Raw genomic sequence first — 19,040 nt, forward strand, 5'->3', positions numbered from 1 at the left:
GCAATGGGCGCTCGGCACTGCCCGATCGTTCATCCCGCGGGCGAGCCGCGCAAATTCGAGAGCAGCGCCCGCGGTGTGACACGGCACAGACCCGGCTGGGACACCGCCGGGGCTGAGGCTGCCGGGGGTCCCCGGGAACCGCTGCGGCGGGACGGGACAGCGGGACAGCGGGACACCCCCGGGGACAGCGGGACACCCCCGGGGACAGCGGGACGGGACGGGACACCCCCCTCCGCAGCCCCGCGCGCCCGGCACGCCGCCCTCACCCGCGATCCTCAGGCAGATCTCCGGCCCGGCCGGGAGCAGCTGCCGCCGCTGCCCCTCAGCCGCCGCCGCCCGCGGCGCCGCGCCCCGGGTCCTCTTGAGCGCGGGCGGCGCCGGGGCTGCGCGGCGCCGCGCCTCGGCCCAGCTCTTCCGCTTCATGGCGGCGGCGGCCGCGCCGCGCCGGGGCCCCTCATGCCGCGGGGAGCGAGGCAGCGCAGGGACCCCGAGCGGCTGACGCGGCCCGCGGGCACCGCCCGCTCCCGCCCGGCTCGGCCCCGCCCGGCCCGCTCCGGGCCCGCCCGGCTCGGCTCGGCCCCGCCCGCCTCAGCCCCGCCGGCCGCCCCCCGTTGTGTCCGCGCGGCGCTGGCGGCGGGGCCGCGGTAACAGGTGGGCCGGGGGGCCCGGGCCGACCCCCGAGCGCCGCCTCGGCCCCTCCGGGCGCTGCCGTGCGGGGTCTCGGCGGGACCGGCACCGCGGGGACCCCCCTGCGCTGCGGGTCCGCTCCCGCCGGTGCGGCCATAGCGCGGCCCGCTGCCCGTCCCGGGGCTTCGCAGCCTTCCAGGTGCCCCGAGCACCGAAAGAGTCCCCAAGGACATGATGCTGTAAAGCCAGTCCGGGACATGCAGCCTTCTGGGCTGAAGTGGAAGGTTAAAATAGCTGGGTTTAAATCTGCTTCTTAAGACACAGCGATACTTGAAAACACACAGTTATTTGAAATAGGTGTTGCAATAGATCAAGCTAGTAGTTAAAAGAACTTCTGAAAACTGCTCCCTTCCCTCCTCCCTCTAATTGGCCTTGGTGGAAGAAAGCCCTTGCTGAAGTGTTCTGCTGAGTGTGTGATCAGTGTTTATCACCTATTGGCTTCCACCTTCCAGTGCCTTACGTTTCTTAAAATATTCTTGCTAAATAACACCAGAGACCTAAAATTCTACTGACACTTCGAAAACCAATTCATGTCACCATCATTGTTCCAATTCATTATGCACATGGGAGTCATTGTCTTGCAGTGAACTTAGTGAAGCTGTGGCCAGACATGCAAAATGCAGGGGCTATATATATCGTGATTGTTTTCTATCGAATCCTCCTCTCTGTCTTCTTGCCTCTTCTCATTTGTCTGCACTTTGTGAGTCTTTCTGAAGAAGTGATTTTGCTGGGATAATACAGAGGCTGTGATGTGGTTCCTGTCACAGTTGAAATGGTGAGGGTGGATGACTTCAACTTACAGAGCTGTCAAACTACAACTTCGTTCCATGCCCTTTTAATAGTTCACCGTTCCTTTAGCTATAGCTAGTATTGTTAAATGTATTTATTAGCAGCAATAGAACTATCACCATCATATGTTAATTTTACTAAAAACAAGCAGGAAAACAGCTAGCCAAAAACTTCCTTTAAAATCAAAACCACCCAAGAGAGTGAAATGATTGCAAAACCAAAGTGGAACTAGAGTCAGTGTCCCTGGCTGTGATTATCAAGTGAATGAAGCAGAGTGGAAGCACTACAAAGAAACTGAGTATTCATCTATCCTTCTCTTCAGAAACACATTGTATCAAAATGTGGATGTAATTAATAACTTGCTAAGGTATAGTACCTTTAATAGAATTACATTGCTCAGTATGTTTCTTAAGCAAGCTTTTTCTTATTCATCAAGGAACTCTGCATTTAATTTCACGTGCTTTCTTTCCAGAGCCTGCTCTGGGCCTGCCGGTGACCTTAATGGATGTAGGAACAAACCTCTTCACAAAATACCATTTTAAAATTGCATTAAAGCTTAAAAGGGGAGAGAATTTTCAGTTAAGTTTATATAGCAGCATTTTACAGAAGGCCAAAGATCAGAAACTGCAGAGGAGGATATGCTCCTCCATAAATCTTGGACGGTTTTTTGTCTTCAAATTGCTAATAAGAAGTGGCTGGTGGATGAAAGAGGGCACATCTACTTTAATGAAAGCAATAGACTTTGAACATAAACATTTCTAGAAAAATGGATAATATGAAATCTGACAGAACTGCAACCCAAACTGCTGTTGTCCTTAGTTCAGTTGTCTAAGACACAAATAAATAAGGAGAATTTATTCCGAGACCTCTTGCTCTGAGAGAAAGTACATACATCCAGAGAAAGAACATTCTGCTGTAAATCTGCCTAGGAAAACACGTAGTTGACTCCAAAACCTGATCAGATGTATGTTTAAGACACACTTCTTCCTGGTCTTACAGACCTACATTTTTGTATGACAAAAAGAATTGCAGACAATGGATGATGTATTTAAAATATTTATTTAAAATTATGAAATGTATTTCATAATGTCTGCCAGTGTCAGATGCAAAAGTAGGTATAAGCTTAAGTCCCAGTGTTCAGCACTGTGACTTTTCAGGGTATATTTTAATGCAAGATTGTCATACGGTGCTTGAAGCTTTAAAACAGTGCTGAGAAGTATTGGATTGAAAGACAGTGTTGATCTGCTGAAGGCATGTTCTTCCTGACCAAAATCAGATTTTTGAGTTTACCGCATCTGGAACAATGATTTTTTAAAATACATTAGCAAGATTGTTTCATGAGACAATAATAATCTCCAGGATTTTTTGCAATCAGCCTCAGTTGTGTTTTAGTTTTTATTATCTTGTACTCAATGGGAATAGCACTTTTGTGTCTGTCTTCAGTGCCAGGTAGTTTATTCTGTGCTCTGATTTTCTAGATAAGGTTTCAGATGTCCTACAAAGACACAACATTACCAATGCTTGTTGGAATTCACTGGAGAATTGTTCCTGTAGAGCATAAGTTTAAAAAAAAATATATATTATGTCAGTGTCATATGTCAATGATCTGGGGTTTGTTTGAGAAATTCACTGTTTTAACTCCTGCCAGCTGCAAAATTGTATTAATGGGAACGTGATCCAGCCTGTTTTTATCGAGGTGCAAAAAATGAACTTCATTGCCTGGAAAGGAATGAGAATAACATGTAAATTACTAAATAAAATATTTATTTATTCAAATATGTAAGCAAATCAAAGCAGCATTCTGACTTCCTACTAGTTCTTGTACAAATGTGTACTAGATCTGTAGATTGCACAATATACTGTATTTTAAACAATGACAACTTTTTTTTAAATTATGTTAAAGAAGCAAGGAACATTGAGGCACCTAACTAGTTTAAATCTGCTGTAGCATGATGTTTCCTAATCACAGAATCATAGAATCATAGAATCATAGAATCAGAGAATCAGAGAATCAAAGAATCATAGAATCAGCTGGGTTGGAAGGGACCTCTGAGATCATCAAGTCCAACCCTTGATCCAACCCCACTGTGGTTCCCAGCCCATGGCACTGATGCCACATCCAGTCTTGTCTTAAACACCTCCAGGGATGGAGAATCCACCACTTCCCTGGGCAGCCCATTCCAATGGCTGAGCACCCTCTCTGGAAAGGAATTATTCCCAATGTGATGACTGTCATGTTGCAGCTCCCCTTCATGCACTACTCCTCTACTAAACAACATCAGATGCCTCGAATAAAACGTGAAAACAGACTGTAGGTAAATGCCATGATGCCAAAAAAACCCTCCAAATTTCGAGGCAGTTGTTCCATCAGCACTCCAATCAATTTTTGCAGGACTGTAATGAGCTTTGTGCCACCTCTGTGGGAGCTGGGACTAGGCAATAACACTTTGCAGATTCCTTCATGCCACAAAAATCACACAGTTGCACACAAGGCTGTCTCCTCTGAATCCACAGGGACAGCAGGTGAGCTGGCAGCAGACAGCTGAAGGAGAGAGCTGCAACTCTGACACAAAACACAGCAGCTCACCTGGGCCTATGATCAAAGCTCCTCCCTGCTGAGCAGGGTCTCCTTGGAAATCAAAAGCCGGGCCAGTCATTGCTCTCCATATACTCCTGATGCTTCCCAGAAGTGTGTTTGATTTCACATGAGGGCTCCGCACTAAACAAAACCACCAAATATTGTTATCTATAAACACAAAAGTATGTAAGGAACAAGAGCACTGAACAGCTGCTACGAATAGTTTAGAGATTCCTGATTACCAGTATTTTCACAAGAGACAATCTAGTGGGCAACTCACTTTCTATTTACATTGTAATCATACTATTTTATCAGAGCATTCATGTTTTGTTTGTGTAAGTCCAAATAAGGTGAGAAAATTATTCTTACCTGATATGTTATTACCTTCACCTCTTTTCATGCCAAGCGTTTTATAAATTTCCCTTTGTGGATCTACATACATTTCATGTGTATACCCAGTTAAACTGCAAAAGGGCTGCAAAATATATGCATACACACACACACACATGCACACACACACACACAAACACACACAAAAAAAATTTTTAAGGTTAAGGTAGTAACTGGTTAGGGTCTGCTGACAACAGAAAAAGTACTGATACCCTGCCAACTCCACCCTCCCCCCTCTTGTTTGGAAGTTGTGTATTTGTCATGTTAAATTAAAGGCCAAAATTTTTCAGCCTTTATTAAAACAGTTTTTATTTAAAAAAAAACAAGAAAAGATGAAATCTTTTCAAGAAAATCAAGAAAAGATGTTTCTTAGAAAGAAAAAGATGAAATCAAGAAAAGATGTTTCTTAGAAAGAAAAAGATGAAATCAAGAAAAGATGTTTCTTAGAAAGAAAAAGATGTTTCTTAAAAACCTGGTGGTTTTTAAATTAAAAGTTTTAGTTATTTGCTTTACTCATGTAAATTAGAATTGCCTCATGAATACCATCCTTTTTTTCTGTAGTTGCAAAAGACCATCTTTTCACTCAGAGCAAATCCCTCAATACAGACCATTAAGACACAAGAGAGGATACCTTCAATGACTATTTTATTTACCTTGATGTGGTGATAAGATGACTGCCCAATAACTATAAGCCTCACATTTGCTTCCTAGAACAGAACAAGGGTACTGAAGTTGTAAAGAGGAACTCAAGTGTTTCTGCATGACTTCGAAGCATTAGCAGAATCTGGCGTCCTGAGTTAATAATCACAGTGCACTGAGTTAAAATTATTGGAAATTAAAATCACTTACGTGTTTGGAGACTTCACCCTGGCTATCACCCACAGTCAGAAGCAACATTAATTTATTAAGTAATAAATTATTTTCAAAGAGAACCTGTAAATTATAGATGTGTAAACTTTGAGTTTCCTGTAGCATTGGTAGCATTGTCTTTCTGATTGATTGCAATTGATTGCAACATGCTATAATTTTGGAAATTCAGAATTTCCACGCAGTTGCACCTACTTCTAAAGAAGCAGCACAGAAGTATTGGTGCCCAAATATCTGTGATTTACATATAGAGATACACATTAATAGATATAACTTGCATTCACACATACTGCTGTCTCTTGCAGGTGCAACATTAGGCCTGAGCCTAAAATAGAGGCCAAAACTTGAGTTCATTTAGATGCCAGTAAAAACAGTTAATAAAATGTAAGGTAGTTTCATTAGTGTGTAATACTTGCCTTTCCCATATAGAATCATTTTGGTTGTTATGAAAAGAAGCCCTCCTAAAAACAAAACACTCACACTAAGAAAAGCATGGACAGATTTTGATTCTCTATCTACATTTATTTGAGGAGTCAAATTAAGAAAATGTCACTTCAAGTAACACTGGTCGAACAGTTCAGAAATATCTGTCCTGAGAAGAGAAGCTGCCAAAGACATTTCCCCTTTTTATCCTCAAGTTCCTAGTCCATCTCAGATGGATTTAGATGAACTTGCTGTCAGCAATTACCTGAGTCTCTGTCACTGACTGTGCTGCTGTTGGGAGTAAAATATGACAGAATTTCAGTCATCAGTCTGGAAGAGACAGATTGACCTTCCGCATTTAGCAGGAGATCATTGTCTTCTCCGGTGTCTCCCACTACCCAGCAAATACCTGTCCACAGCAACCCCTGCCCACTCCTCCTTTCTGTCATTGTGTCATTCCTGTTTGTGCAGCTGCCCAGAGAACAGGTCACACCACTGATGTAGCTTACAAATAACCATAGGGAAAGATACTGGTTTTAATCCAGATCAATTTTCTGATCTTGTTCCACGCACAACCATCAGTCAGCCCTGCTGGCATAATGGAAAGGGCAGTAGTTAGTAGTCAGGAGAAGACAGCTGTCCAGGGCACTACTAATACCAGAAGGAATGCCTGTCAAATGTTGTCTAGCTGTTCTAACACAGCAGTAAAAAGAGCACCAAGCTAATAGGGCAGGGAGAAATAATGCTGCTGCAACAGAGCATGTAGTGCCATAAATCCTTTCCTGTGTCTCCTAGGCAGATTCCTTATTGCTGTTGTAGCAAACAGTGAAAGTGCTTCTTCTGACCCACTTTTTTATTCCTGGAAGCCTCATGCAAGCCTGTAGCTGGACATAACAAATCAGCTTGGTTGCAGCAACCCCACGTACATATTAAGGGTAGAATACTTACTTGTAAAAATGCCTTGGGAACTTTTGCCAGATCTTCTACATATTCCTTACAGGTGTAACACAAAAAATTCTGCAACACAGCCAATTGGATGTATCAGAAACAGATGTAATTGCATAGCAACGAAGCAGCAGATTACTGATTTGGGGCACACGACACTTTGGAGGTGAACAGGAACCAGGAATGAGAAAGATTCCAGTTCTTTGAAGTCACCACATTTGGATTAGGATACTGGTTTAATCCAAGCACGAACAAGGACGCTGGGCCCGCGGCCTTGCTAATATTTTTATCTCTAGATATCGCAGCAATGCGATAGCTGGCTCAACAGCTGGGAAATCAGGGGAACGCGATACTTGTTTCCTTAAAAGCGCGGCTGAAGAAGTGTTTCCTTTCTGGTAAACAGTGTTATCACTTTACCACCAAGGCGCGGATGGACCGCGGGAGCAGCGCTGACCCGCTCGGTGCGTTCCCCCCGCTCCCCTCCAGCCCTCCCCTCCAGCCCGGCCCCCGCTCACCCGCACGAACACCACGATCGCCTTCCGATCCCCGTACAGGGCCTGGAAGGGGACGCTCCGGCCGTCCCGGTCCAGCACCGGGCAGCGGGCAGCCTCGTCCCGCAGCTCCGCCGGCTGCCCCCGCCCGCAGCCCCGCGCCCGCCCGACCTGCTGCGTGACCGGCAGAGCCCGCGGCCCCGCCATGGCACGGGAGGGAGGGAGGGAGGGGAGGGGAGGGCAGGGAGGGGAGGGGAGGGCAGGGAGGGGAGGGGAGGGGAGGGAAGGGAAGGGAAGGGAAGGGAAGGGAAGGGAAGGGAAGGGAAGGGAAGGGAAGGGAAGGGAAGGGAAGGGAAGGGAAGGCGGAGCTGGCGCGGAAAGCCGCGGGAGGGAGGGGTGCGAGACGGAGAGGAAGCGACGGGGCCGGGAGGGAGCGTGGAGGCTCGTCCCTGTCCCTGTCCCCGTCCCTGGGAGCGGCTCCAGGCGAGGAGAAAAGAGGGAGTTGGGACGGAAAGAGCGAGAAACCTGCGGCCGAAACCGCTGCGCGCCTCTCTGCCGCTGCCAGCATGCGGCTTGTGCCCGGAAGACACGGGAAACTCACACGGGCCTCGCCCGGAATGGTGCGCGGGCAGCGGGGACGGGGCCGTGCCGCCCCGAATCAGGGCTCACACTGCAGAGGGCTGTAGGCGAGAGAGAAAACTTTTCGAGGAGCTCTCGAGCTGCTGTATCGCACAAAACACACACCAGACCCGGTTTCCTTATTCAAGCAAAAGTAGAACTTCCCGGTGCTTTGGCAGTTGAGCAGCAGAGGACGCTGAGCGGTGCAAATGCCCGTGTGAGTGCATCCTGTTCTCCCTAAAATAAGAAGAACAGTAGGTCGTTTAAGGGTATCGTGGTCTCTTGGATTATTGTGTTAGCTGAAAGTTTATAAGGACAAGAACGCTTTTCTTAGGGGGCAGAGAAAAAGACGCGTCAGAGAGAACAGGACTGAGGGGACCTCCAGAAGTTATTCTGCTTTGGGAAACTCTCCGACTATATTAGCTCCAAAGTTTCTTGGCAAACTGTCCCAGTGTCTGTATGTTAATGTTATTCAAACTTATATCCCCTATGCTGTGGGTTAAGCCCACTGCTTTTATATTACCAGGAGAGAGCAGGTTGAGTCTTGCAGTTCAGTATGTCCTCACAAAGACTTTGATTTAAAAGATGTTGAATTCAAATTAGTAAAAATTAGTAAAGAAGTTCTGAAAATTGTAAAACTCAACATTCTGCTAGATACAGTTGGACCCAATGATTTTAAAGGTCTTTTCCAACCTATATGATTCTCCGATTCTGAAAAAATTTGGGCAGTATTACTTCCTCATTATTGTTTTCATCAGGCTTCTTTGTTCACTTAACAGTTATGTATTATACTGCCCAACACATTTCTTCTACAAGCAGTCCATAAAGAAAACTGTGGGTTGTGCAGCAGCATTCTGCAGGCCCCTCAGCAGTACTGATGGGCATGTGCTGCCTACCCTTGACTACTGCAGGACATAGCAAAGCAGAGAGAGCTGCCGAATTTTGACAGGCTTTGCTCTTCATCTTCCAGCTGAAGTGGCCAGGCCATGACCTCACTGTGTTACAGCTGCAGTAAAACCTTTGGGTAGCTTTAGGCAGGGTTCAGGGGCACAGCTCAGCACTTGACCATCAGCAGAGCTTGAACCAGGGGCCTTGCCATTGCAGCTGGAAATCAGAGCCTGCAGGGGAGGCAGGCACACCACTGGAGGGGATCTGCTGCCACAGCTTCCAAGAGGGAGCACAGATGGGAACAAGACTGCTGATGGAAAGGACTGAGCAGTGTGGGGTCACAAACTCAGCCAATACTGCCCTGGGTCAGTCTGCACGTAGCTGACCTTGTGCCTAGTATGTAAAAAGCTTGTTCTTTCTTCATTTGATCTGAAATCTCTTGAGGAGCCCTGCCTCTCTGGGAGAGCTGGTAGTCCTTCCTTCTAAGCCAGTCGAGACTGCCTGCAGACCTTGCTTTATTTATTCTGTTCAGCCTCCCTAAACTGGCTGAAGCAGCATATCCTTAGCACCTGGTTTCAGCAGTATATGACTGAGGAACAGCAACTTTCTGCTTGGGATATCTGCCAAAGCATTCTCTAAAACCTTCAAACAGCATGTTTCTGGCTTTTGATGGCGATTCTTAAGTATTGCTGGAATACAAGTGCTGCTGCCACCCCCGGTTTTACAGAGAAAGAATAGAGGCAAAGGCAGTTGTACACTGACATGTTCTCTGAAAGAGGAGACACTCAAAATTAGCAGTCACCCTTTGAAAGCTGAAGCTTAAAGCCTTTCATTAATATATACTTAACAAAAATATAGATATAAATTCCACTAACTTATTGGGAAGAAAGAATCTATATCTGTTGATATACTAAGAGTGAAGGCTACTAAACCCACATAATTCTTCAGTGTGTGCTGTGAATAGGCAAGCTTCCTCATCTTTCCCCTTTTTTCTTTGTTGCTCACAAATATAAAAATGTGGTTAACTTAAAAAACACACTTGTCAGCGTGATGCATTTTTCATTATCTTAAGGAGAATCAATTAGTGCATTTGCATTATTAATCGTGATTCAAGATGGAAGGCACTCTCTTCACGGCAGTGCAATTTACAGTGGAAGAGAGAAACTTAGTTAATATTTAATTAATCAAGAGTTGGGTTACTTTGTGCTGTGAGTAAGAAATTCAAATTCCTACCATTTCGAGAGGGAAAGCAATAATTACGTGAGGATGTCTGTTAATTTATTTGTTCTGTATTGACTAGTGAAACAAAATACCAGCTGTAATTATGCAACCTTAATTCATTTATTTACAGCAGGTGAACAAAGTATCTGACAACAGAGGTGTGACCTGTGTCAAAACCATAAACGCTGTCTAAAGTATGTGGTGTTTATTTGTAAAGCAACACGTTATTATCAATTTACTGCACAATATACTGTTTATTTAGCACAAGGGTATTTGTTGTTCTTGTTTATCTAAGTATTGTTTTGCTAGAGATAACGTGGTTATTACTTATCAGCTGAAAATAAATTAGTGTTTGCAATTCCAGGGTAAAAACATCCTGCTAAGTGCTAGCTAATAATGAGTAGTTTTCAAACTTAAAAAACCCTCAAACCTTAACTAATAAGGAGTAAAAATGTGTACTGTCCTGTAGATAAGATGGATTGTTCTCTGTGAGGGCAGTGAGAGAAGTTGTGGACTCCCTGTCCCTGACAGTGTCCAAGGCCAGGTTGGATGGGCTCTGAGCAACCTGGGCTAGTGAAAGGTCTCTCTGCCCATGGCAGGAGGTTTGGGACAAGATGATCTTTAAGGTCCCTTCAACACAAACCATTCCATGATTCCATAAGAGCTTTTTTCCTTTATGTCTCCCTTTCATTTTTTCCTTAGAGTCACAATATCCTGGATTTCTTATGCTGTGTTTCATCATAGCAACATGAGAGTGATTCTTCTGACCAGCAAGGGAAATAATTTGCAGCCTTGAAAGTGATTTTGCAAATGCTGGGTTCATCTCCATTTTTGCTACCTGGTGTGTGTTCTCTGTCTCCTGATGATGTTTCTCTTCACTTTTGCTTTTTTTTTTTTTTTTTTTTTTTTTTTGGTATGTGTATGTTTTTTAGTTTGGTTTGAGACTTTGTTTTTGTTTCATTGTTATTTTGTGGGTTTTGTTTGGTTGGTTTGCTTTATTGGTGGTTTTGTGGGTTTTGTTTGTTCATTTGTTTTTCCCTGAGGGAGGAGATATTACCATTTCAAAACTTGCCTAAGTTTTGCTTTTTCACTCCCTTTAAAAATTATTCGAGATTATTTACCAGACTGAGATCTTCATAAGTCTGGCTGCCGTATCTGAGTATCAGTATGTGTTGCATATTGTTTAACTTTTGTTTCACAGCACAGATAATGGAAATATAATTAAAAATCTACCCTAATAGTTTAGTGATTATAATGACATATGGAGAAAAAATATTTCTCCCATTCTGTTTGACATATTTTAGTTTTGTAATTCCAACCCTACACAGAGAGCAGTAGTTACAAACTTACTCCACAACAAAATAACAATGTTAATTGAAATGCCCACATTTTAGTGGGCATAAAGAGAACTAATTTAGTAAGAACTCTCTGTATTTAATCTATTTCTGTTTTGCAGGTACCTACTCTGTGTGCTTCAAATGGAAAACAGAGGTGACCATCTCCATGTCCACGATAGTAAGTTATATGTGAAGATGCTGCTTATTTGCTCTGAGTGCCACTAGTTTGAATCTTTCTTAAAAAGAACGAGGAGGAAGCAAATTACTACTTAAATAGATGAGACACGGTCAGAAAGCAAATCAAAGATATGCTGCAATCCAGACAGTCCAAACAGAATTGTCTTGTATCTTGTTAGCGATAAGGCTCTTAGAAAGTAAAGCTAATTATCATTAGTGTAAACCAGATCAGAGGATTAAGAAATGAAGAATGTGAAGAAAAGCAGAGGTGATCTCATGAGTGGTTCATGCCAAATTAAACCTTGTTATTTAAGATTCTTGCCCTGGTGTCTTGCAAGGTAAACAAAAAACTTTCTTGAAATCTTTAGATAGTATTCCTTTTTTTACTTCCTTCCTCTTCTCTCCCTTCAGTATTCTGCTGGGTTTTACCTGTGCAGGAAAAACATATTGTGAGAAAGTGTAGTAAAATAGAGTAGTCAGTAAGTAGAGTAGAGTAAAGTAGAGTAGTTCCCAGCTACTATTTCTATTTTCTGTGTTCGTAGAGAGCTGGATGTGTACTTTGCAATGGATTCAGTTCAAATGGCTCTTTTATGTATGGCAGCACTGACATTTAACTACAATTAAGGATTCCCTTCTTGAGACCTGTAGATGGTATAATATTTTTGCTGGAGACTAATAGCTTTGAGTTGATTTTAGCACACATTTGAAACAGATTTCTTTTATTTCCTGGTGTATAATTAAGAGTAGCATCAGTAACATCAGGCATCTCTTGAGCCTCTTTGCTAGAGGCATCCATTAGGAACCCAGGCCTTTCCTCAAAAAGAGGTAGATTTGATTTTTTCACCAGCTTGCCTGACCACTTGTGTCCTGAGGACTACAAATCCATGGTCCATGTCCACCCTTCTGTCTTTCAAAATGGCTGAGAAGTTGAGGTGGTGAATATTCTTCCTGCCACAATAAGTGTTGCCCAATTATCTCCTGATATTGTATGGCTGACCGAGATGGTGCATGTGCCAAACTCTGATGAAGCAAGCCACGGTTTTCACTTAGTGAAGACTTCCTTAAGAAATTATTTAAATAAGAAAAAGGAGTCTAAAGATAAAGTGTCTGGTGGCCACCATGTGAACTCTCTGCCAGGAACTTCAGAGATTACAGCTTTCCAACTGGCTCTCCTATGAGGGCCTTTAAAATCCTCTCCAGCGGAAATAATGTGTTTGGTTTGTTAACAATGAAAACTTCTACTACAGCCAGTGGAATTCATGCCAGAGCTGAGGTGGAAGGCCCAGCCCTGAAAGCCTTTTGGATCTGGAGTTCATGTAGATGTTGGCACAAATCCTGCACTTGGTGCTCTGAGAGATGATCATTGGCTTAAGGCTCAAAAATATGGCCCCTTTTGTATCTTAAACAAGAAAGCTGTTTTTCCTTCTGCTGTTTGCATCATAGTTATGTTATTTGCTTCAACAAAGATCTCAATCTGCTTCAGAATATTTTTTCTTCTTAATGAAACTATTTATTCTTTCCTTATATTTCAATTGTTATTTTCAGTAATCTTTATACATACGATTCTATTTCAGTCGTTTCTTTATGCACAAAACTATCAGCAAAAGTGAAGAACAGAATAAAAGGGGGAATATAAATACATTAAATATACTTTAGTTATAGTCAACCATAAATTAAAATATATTAATGTATCATCTAAAACACAAGTTCTTTAACTGACACGTCTATAAATGTAAGAGGAGTGTTATCTTTATTTGCAAATTTATGCACTATTGTTTCTTTACACCATCATCTTTCACGTTGTAAGTGAGGATGTGCAATGTCCTTCTGTCCACAGCAGCAGATTTCACACATAAAAGCTGAAGGATAAAATATACACAAAATAAATTTTAAAAAAAATAAAATAATGGAAAAGGAATGAGAAGTGACTGATTACATTCCCTTAAATTCCATTTCTTTATTTTTTTCATTTTCCTCATTGCTCCTCTATAAAATGTTTGTAACAATTTTAACTTAGTTTCCTTGCTGTTGATTTTTATGCATCAAGAGTTTGCCAAACACAGCTTCTGCTCCATTTCTGCACAGTCCATGAGTCAGATTTTTTTTTTCAAACTGAATTGACTTGTTCTCTTGCTCTCTTCAGGGAGTGATCAACAGCCACTGTTTAAAAATTCTCATTAGGCACTTCAGCGTTCAAGCTGTGGCCCTGTTATGGTTTCCAAGGTCCTAACATAGAACCCCAGTGATTTCCATACCAGTCTGATCACACAAATGAGTTAGCTAAGTGCAGTAACAATCAATTTGTAAAACATATGTGTTTCTATGCTGCTGCTATCATTAATTCTGCAAAGGAAAATAATTTCAAGAAGCAATAGTTGTTGTTCGAAAATATCAGAAGAGAGAAGAAATCTGGCTGACAGTCCAAAAGGGATCAATACAGCAGCTTCTGGAACTGCCATGCCAGCAGGAATCACTTCTTGCTAATGTAATTTGTGTGTCTCCTTCTGAGTAGTTATAGCTGTTGTTGCTCTTCTTGCATTAAAAGGACGTTAAGACAAAAAAAAGTAATCAGAATGGAAGCATTTTTATTCCTTCCTACTGCTTAGAAGACTGCTAAATGCTAAGACAGGGGTTATGTTTGTGTGTATCTACTTATTTGAACAAATTCACATAATCATATTTTATTGTCTTAATCTATAGACATATTGATTCTACTCTAAAAATGACTTCTTCATGAAGTATGGTCCACTTGGGGTTGTGTGTGTAATTATTCTTTTTCTTTATAATACATTTTTCACACAGGTAGGGGGGTGTGGAGCTGCTTTGAAATGCTTCTTCTGTGGCCTGTCCCCTATGTCATTATGGCAGTGACTTTTACCCAAAAGCTTTAATAAGGTACTTTTGAAAATAATACATTTTAGTTATTTTTCCTTGTATATCTGTGCAGCTGTATTCTAAACAGATCATTGTAATTCAGCCTCTGTTTCTAACAATGTAATAAGGAGCTTGTTCACACTTGAAAGGTAATTCTGATTAAAGCAGATGTAAATTTAATTTCTGTAGCTATTATTAAATAACTCCACTCGTGGTTGTGCTTATTTGTGCTCTGCTTATCTCAAATAACTTTCAAATAATGAGACTTAATCAGAATAAGAGATGATTCTGCAGGAAAAGACATGTACAAACATGAGGGTGTTCAAGATATCTATACCTCATATTGTGGACAAGCTGAGAGAAGTTTCAGTGGGACACTATTTTAGTTTTCTAGGGGAATTTCATGTAACAAAAATATCTGAAGTCTGTTTTTATCTCTGATGTTGCTTAGATAAGCGACTTTCTATTTCATTTGAAGTTTAACTAAGGGTTCTGTTTTCTTTGATGAAAGTTGATGGCAATCTTGCAAAGTAAGTTATTTACTGGATTCCAGTTCCAGAAAAAAAGCATTAAGAAGGGGGAGTCAACAGCTGGGTTGCTGTGCCAAGTGATGGATAGACCAGTCTTTGCACAGAGAGGGTGACATAGTCTGTCTGCAGTTTTTTCCACACAAATTTAAGTATTGTAATCCAAAGAAGAGGTCATACCTTCTTCAGGCTCTAAAGACTTAGAGCCCTAGAAAGAGTTGTCCCACATAAAGTGGAAGAGCTATCTGCTGTCGGTATAAAAATTCCATTTTCTGGGATGTTCTATCCTTTTCTTTGGGCATTCTTCTGCATTTTTGAAGCATTTGTGGGATCTGAATGGTGCTCTCCTAAGCAAGCATGTCACAAGTGTACTGAGAGGCTTGTAAAAGATGGAGGGACTGGGAAAATATTATGAGTGCAGAAGCCTCTGTTATTAGTTCTCTTGACTATTTCAGTGATGTGTCAACCTGAAATCATAAGCTTTCACTACAAAGTTACTAGTTCTGCTTCTGTAACAGACAGAAACTGGAAAATAATGATCATGTTTGTAAAAAATTCCAATTCAGCTTAAAAAGAGCTCTACATGTGACAACTTCTGAAAGATCCTGTGTCTAAAACTACCTTTACTTAAAACTGGCAACACTGAAGTTACCACTGGCCACATCTTTTTAATATTTTCTGTAAATGCTGCTGTGTCTAGCCTGTCCCAGTTCAAAGTAGCAGTGCTTGACTTGTACTTCTAGGGGGGAATGTGGTTGGAGCACTTTTCCCAAGCCTGAGTGAAATAAAAGCTCATTTCCCATTGAGGCTGTGGCGTGACCTTGCTGAGCACCTCTTGACAAGTGGGCTTCTAAAAGTGTCTGCAGGTGCTACACAGCAGTTCCAATGAGAGGCAGGGGAGTGTAGAGTATTTTGAACAAAAATGCATTGGAAAATTTAGGTTGGCAAAATGTGGTAGTTTGTTGGGTTTTTTTGCAGCTGCGAAAATGTGATTTAGTCAGAACTCCAGGGGTAACCTTGTTCACGGTGCAGTGAAGATCTCTGAGGACCATAAATACTTCAAATATAGGTTTAATATGGTCTCTTAAAGACAATGCAGCCAGTAATTCAACCTGACACCATGCTGGCATATTATTTAGTACCATCTTAGGGGTACGAATACTACTTATGGAGTAGTAACTAGTGTTAATGCCTGCTATCTAACTAGAAACAAGTGCTATTCAACAGTTACTTGTTACCTTAAAGAGAAGAAATCATACAGCATGTGTTTTGTATGACTCACACTTCATAAACTTACAGATTCAATAGTCTTTCAGGAGAAAAAACATTATATATGTATTATATATATATGTATACATATATATACATATATATGAATACATATATATTATATATACATAACACACAGACGAGAAGGACAACTCCAAACCTGGGCAGATGGAACTCATCAGCCCTGTAAGGCCATCCATCTCAGAGAAGGTCACTCTAATCAAACCTACATCCTGAGGATCTCGCTGCCACTGTCCAAGCTCGCTCGGCCCCGGCAGATGAACCTCAGGATTAAAGGGTGGGTTCAGTTCAGCACACACTGGGTCTCACCTAAAAAATCCACTGCACAGGCTTGAAGGCCTTACCTGCGTTTGCAAAGCTCTGTATCTCCAGCCCGCTTGTCATGATTCTGGGTAAAGACCTTTCCCAGATCTTTGTTCGCGAAGACTGGCCATGGTGATGATGATATATATATGTACACATATATATTATGTATATATTTTATTTATATATAATATATATCAGGAGACTGATGTATACAACAGCACTTAGAGGAAACAAATATTTGTGAAACTCTTAATTCCAGGACTGAAATGAAACCATCATCTTTGAGAGTGCAGAAAGAGCTGGTGTGGGGTTCACCTTTCATGTACCTCTCACGTGCTCTCTTGTAAGAGCATCCTGAGCTGGTGGGACTGCACTCAGGGACCAGCTGTGAGCAAAGCAGCCACAATTTGAGGGACTGGGTACACCTAGTGTGGTTTTTTCTTCTGCCAGTCTTTTCTTTCTGTTTTCCTCTCCTCCAGTTCTGTTTATGTACAGGTAACAGTCCCTCTGGGGAAGTTCTTGCCCTGGTACATATTCTCTCTCAGTCCCTTTGGAAATGTCCCTGTGCTGATGATGATCATCTGTGGCCTGTGGCTCTCCAGGGGTGTCCCTATCCTAGTGTGTGCCACTGGTGAGTCACAGTCCCTTCAGGACATCCTGGCTGTGGGCTGCACTCCCTCTGGCACGGAGCATCCATGAGCAGCACATGTTCCTCTGTGCCCCCAGCAGTGTCCCCGTCCACGTGTCTCTGTCCTCCTCTCTCAGCAGCTGCCACTCTTTTTCAGACATGTCTGAGCAGAGGCACCATGTGGTTGCTGGAGGTTTTGGTGTGTGACATTGTCCTAGTTAGAACAGCTGGGACCAGTTCACCACTGGATGGGTGTAACCCAAAACTGTGTATTCTAGAGCCTTCCATGCCATTGCCCAGAAACTGTTATCAATGAACCATTTACACCCTCTACCCATAGAGCCTGACTCCTCAGGCTATAAACTGGTGTAAGGGGGCCTGGGAGACAGGAGGGTGCTCCTGTCCTCACACCCGTTGTGGAACTGTGAGATAAGAGGGTGTTCCTGTCCTCATACCCATTGTGGAACTCCCCGCCCTGAGGGAGGCACTGGGCATTCCTGCCTGAATCAGAGGATATATAATCTTGGAGTCTTGGGATTTTTTTAACCACTCATGGGATCCAGAGAAGGACTGTGACCACCACTCTCAACCAGACTGCAACCACCACTCTTGACCAGACTGCACCAGCACTCTCACCAACAGATTTTCCCCTCTCCCTTTACTTTGGACTCAGTAAACCCAAAGAACACCACTCTGTTCATGCCCCAGGGTGCTGGGTTATACATTTGGGTTTTGTGGGTTAAAACCAATTGTTTGTCTGTATAATTGTACTTATTGTATTATTTTATTAAATTGTTATTCTGACTTATAATCTCTCTTTTGAGTTGGGTTCATTTCCCCTGCTGGTTTACCTTTAAACCAGCACACACATGGGATGCACACTGGTTGCAGAGCCAGCTGGGGTGGCTGTGGCTGCTCATGGATTCCTCCCCTCAGGGCACCCCTGCAGCCCCTGGCTACCCAAAACCCCACATTTGTGCCCCAAACCAGCTGTGTGCAGTCTCTTGGCAGAGCATGCTGTGCCCCTGCAAGACAAGCTTCTATTGAGTGGGCTCCCAAGACATCCCAGGGTAGTTCAGGGTCTGCCTAAATAGCAAAATCTGTTTGGCTGCCTTTTGGTTTGCTTATTCTGTGGTTGTGCCTTTTTACTTGATAACTATTAAATACTTAACACTGAAATGGAAATCAATTGCACTACTTGTTTGTTAGTAGAAATGTCTCTTTGAAAATGGCTCCTCCTCAAGGGTGTTAGAATGTCCACTGGACATAACACTTGAAAACAGAGAAGAAAAAAATTAAGATAAATGGAATTGGAAGTGAGACTATTCAGAAATTATATGTGATAATGATTTGTTCATGACACTGACTTTTTTTGAAGAAAAGAAGTGCCTTCAATTATCAAAGATGAGTCTTGCAAAGCTCTGAGTTAATATGAAGACCGAGGAAATGTTTTTTTCATGTCTGTCTTACTAGACAAGAACTGTTTTTCTTTATCACAAGAAACTACTGACAATAAACCTTCCCTATGATCACCTGAGCAAAGCTGCTGTAATGATTCATATCTGAAGCTGGTGGTAGGCACCAGCTTTATCTGGTGTAAATGCTGCAGTTTATTTTCTTTTTATAAACAGATACACTACCAGAAGGTTGCTATAGTTTCCATGATCCTCCACAGTTTCTTATTTGACTTCTAGTATCCATTCAAGAGTCCTTAATCCTTTTTTTTTTTTTTTTCCATTTAGAGCTTGATGAGAAAGCTATGCTCTGAAGAGCCACATGGTTAAACAGCTCTGGACAGATGAGGAAGGTTCTTGAAGGAGGTTTATACTGCAATTTGCAGTGCTTGCCTGCTAGGAATTATTTTTTTGTGTGTGTGTGTGTTACTGCTGACAGAATTATATTAATAGAAAGTCCAGGAATGAAAGAAACCAGCAAGAAAATGAGAATTTGCACATACTTGGCTTAAGTGTCCACCAAAGACATAAAGAGATCAGGGTCCACTGT

The 19,040-nt window shown here is 42.5% G+C and overlaps 2 protein-coding genes and 1 long non-coding RNA gene across 12 annotated transcripts in view; 1 reads left to right on the forward strand and 2 right to left on the reverse strand.

Moving 5' to 3' along the window:
- CDC14B (cell division cycle 14B) overlaps positions 1–467 on the reverse strand; it is a 43,976-nt gene extending 43,509 nt beyond the window's left edge. For 2 of the 7 annotated variants that reach the window (XR_007902764.1, XM_051777373.1), the window contains exon 1: positions 267–463. Coding sequence is in view for 6 of the 7 variants with exons in the window: in XM_051777373.1 (XP_051633333.1) it covers positions 267–423 (157 nt within the window). In the remaining variant the exon portion in view is untranslated. Of the gene's footprint in view, positions 1–266 lie in introns of all 7 variants that reach the window. The other 5 variants (XM_051777369.1, XM_051777374.1, XM_051777368.1 and 2 more) reach the window with 5 other exon arrangements.
- Positions 468–2,516: 2,049 nt separating this feature from the next.
- On the reverse strand, positions 2,517–7,551 carry PRXL2C (peroxiredoxin like 2C). 2 transcript variants are annotated; one of them, XM_051777397.1, is made up of 6 exons: positions 7,195–7,551; positions 6,683–6,751; positions 5,098–5,151; positions 4,424–4,529; positions 4,064–4,222; positions 2,517–3,195 (listed from the first exon to the last, which is right to left on the reverse strand). In XM_051777397.1, the coding sequence occupies exons 1-6, from the start codon at positions 7,375–7,377 to the stop codon at positions 3,068–3,070; spliced, it is 699 nt and encodes a 232-aa protein (XP_051633357.1). In that variant the 5' UTR covers positions 7,378–7,551; the 3' UTR covers positions 2,517–3,067. The 2 variants fall into 2 exon arrangements, with proteins under 2 accessions (XP_051633357.1, XP_051633358.1); XM_051777398.1 differs by having other exon boundaries at positions 4,064–4,195; positions 7,195–7,451.
- LOC127466529 (uncharacterized) lies at positions 7,086–17,847 on the forward strand. 3 transcript variants are annotated; one of them, XR_007902768.1, is made up of 5 exons: positions 7,829–8,042; positions 10,028–10,091; positions 10,600–10,738; positions 11,354–11,412; positions 14,214–17,847. It is a non-coding gene; the product is annotated as an uncharacterized LOC127466529 (long non-coding RNA). The 3 variants fall into 3 exon arrangements; XR_007902766.1 differs by lacking the exons at positions 7,829–8,042; positions 10,028–10,091 and adding an exon at positions 7,086–7,140; XR_007902767.1 differs by lacking the exon at positions 10,028–10,091 and having other exon boundaries at positions 7,588–8,005.
- Positions 17,848–19,040: the final 1,193 nt, after the last annotated feature.

This window comes from Manacus candei, unplaced genomic scaffold, assembly GCF_025592945.1.
Source record: "Manacus candei isolate 608988 ecotype Guabito, Panama unplaced genomic scaffold, ASM2559294v1 h1tg000010l, whole genome shotgun sequence".
Classification (NCBI taxonomy): domain Eukaryota; kingdom Metazoa; phylum Chordata; class Aves; order Passeriformes; family Pipridae; genus Manacus; species Manacus candei.

What these genes read in the sequence shown, in the direction of transcription:
- PRXL2C (XM_051777397.1), bottom strand. Translation starts at nt 7,377, where the DNA reads ATGGCGGGGCCGCGGGCTCTGCCGGTCACGCAGCAGGTCGGGCGGGCG. An exon ending in CGATCGTGGTGTTCGTGCGG is followed by an intron (nt 6,752 to 7,194) that starts GTGAGCGGGGGC and finishes GCTGTGTTGCAG; the next exon opens with AATTTTTTGTGTTACACCTG. An exon ending in CATCTTATCACCACATCAAG is followed by an intron (nt 4,530 to 5,097) that starts GTAAATAAAATA and finishes TATATTTTGCAG; the next exon opens with CCCTTTTGCAGTTTAACTGG.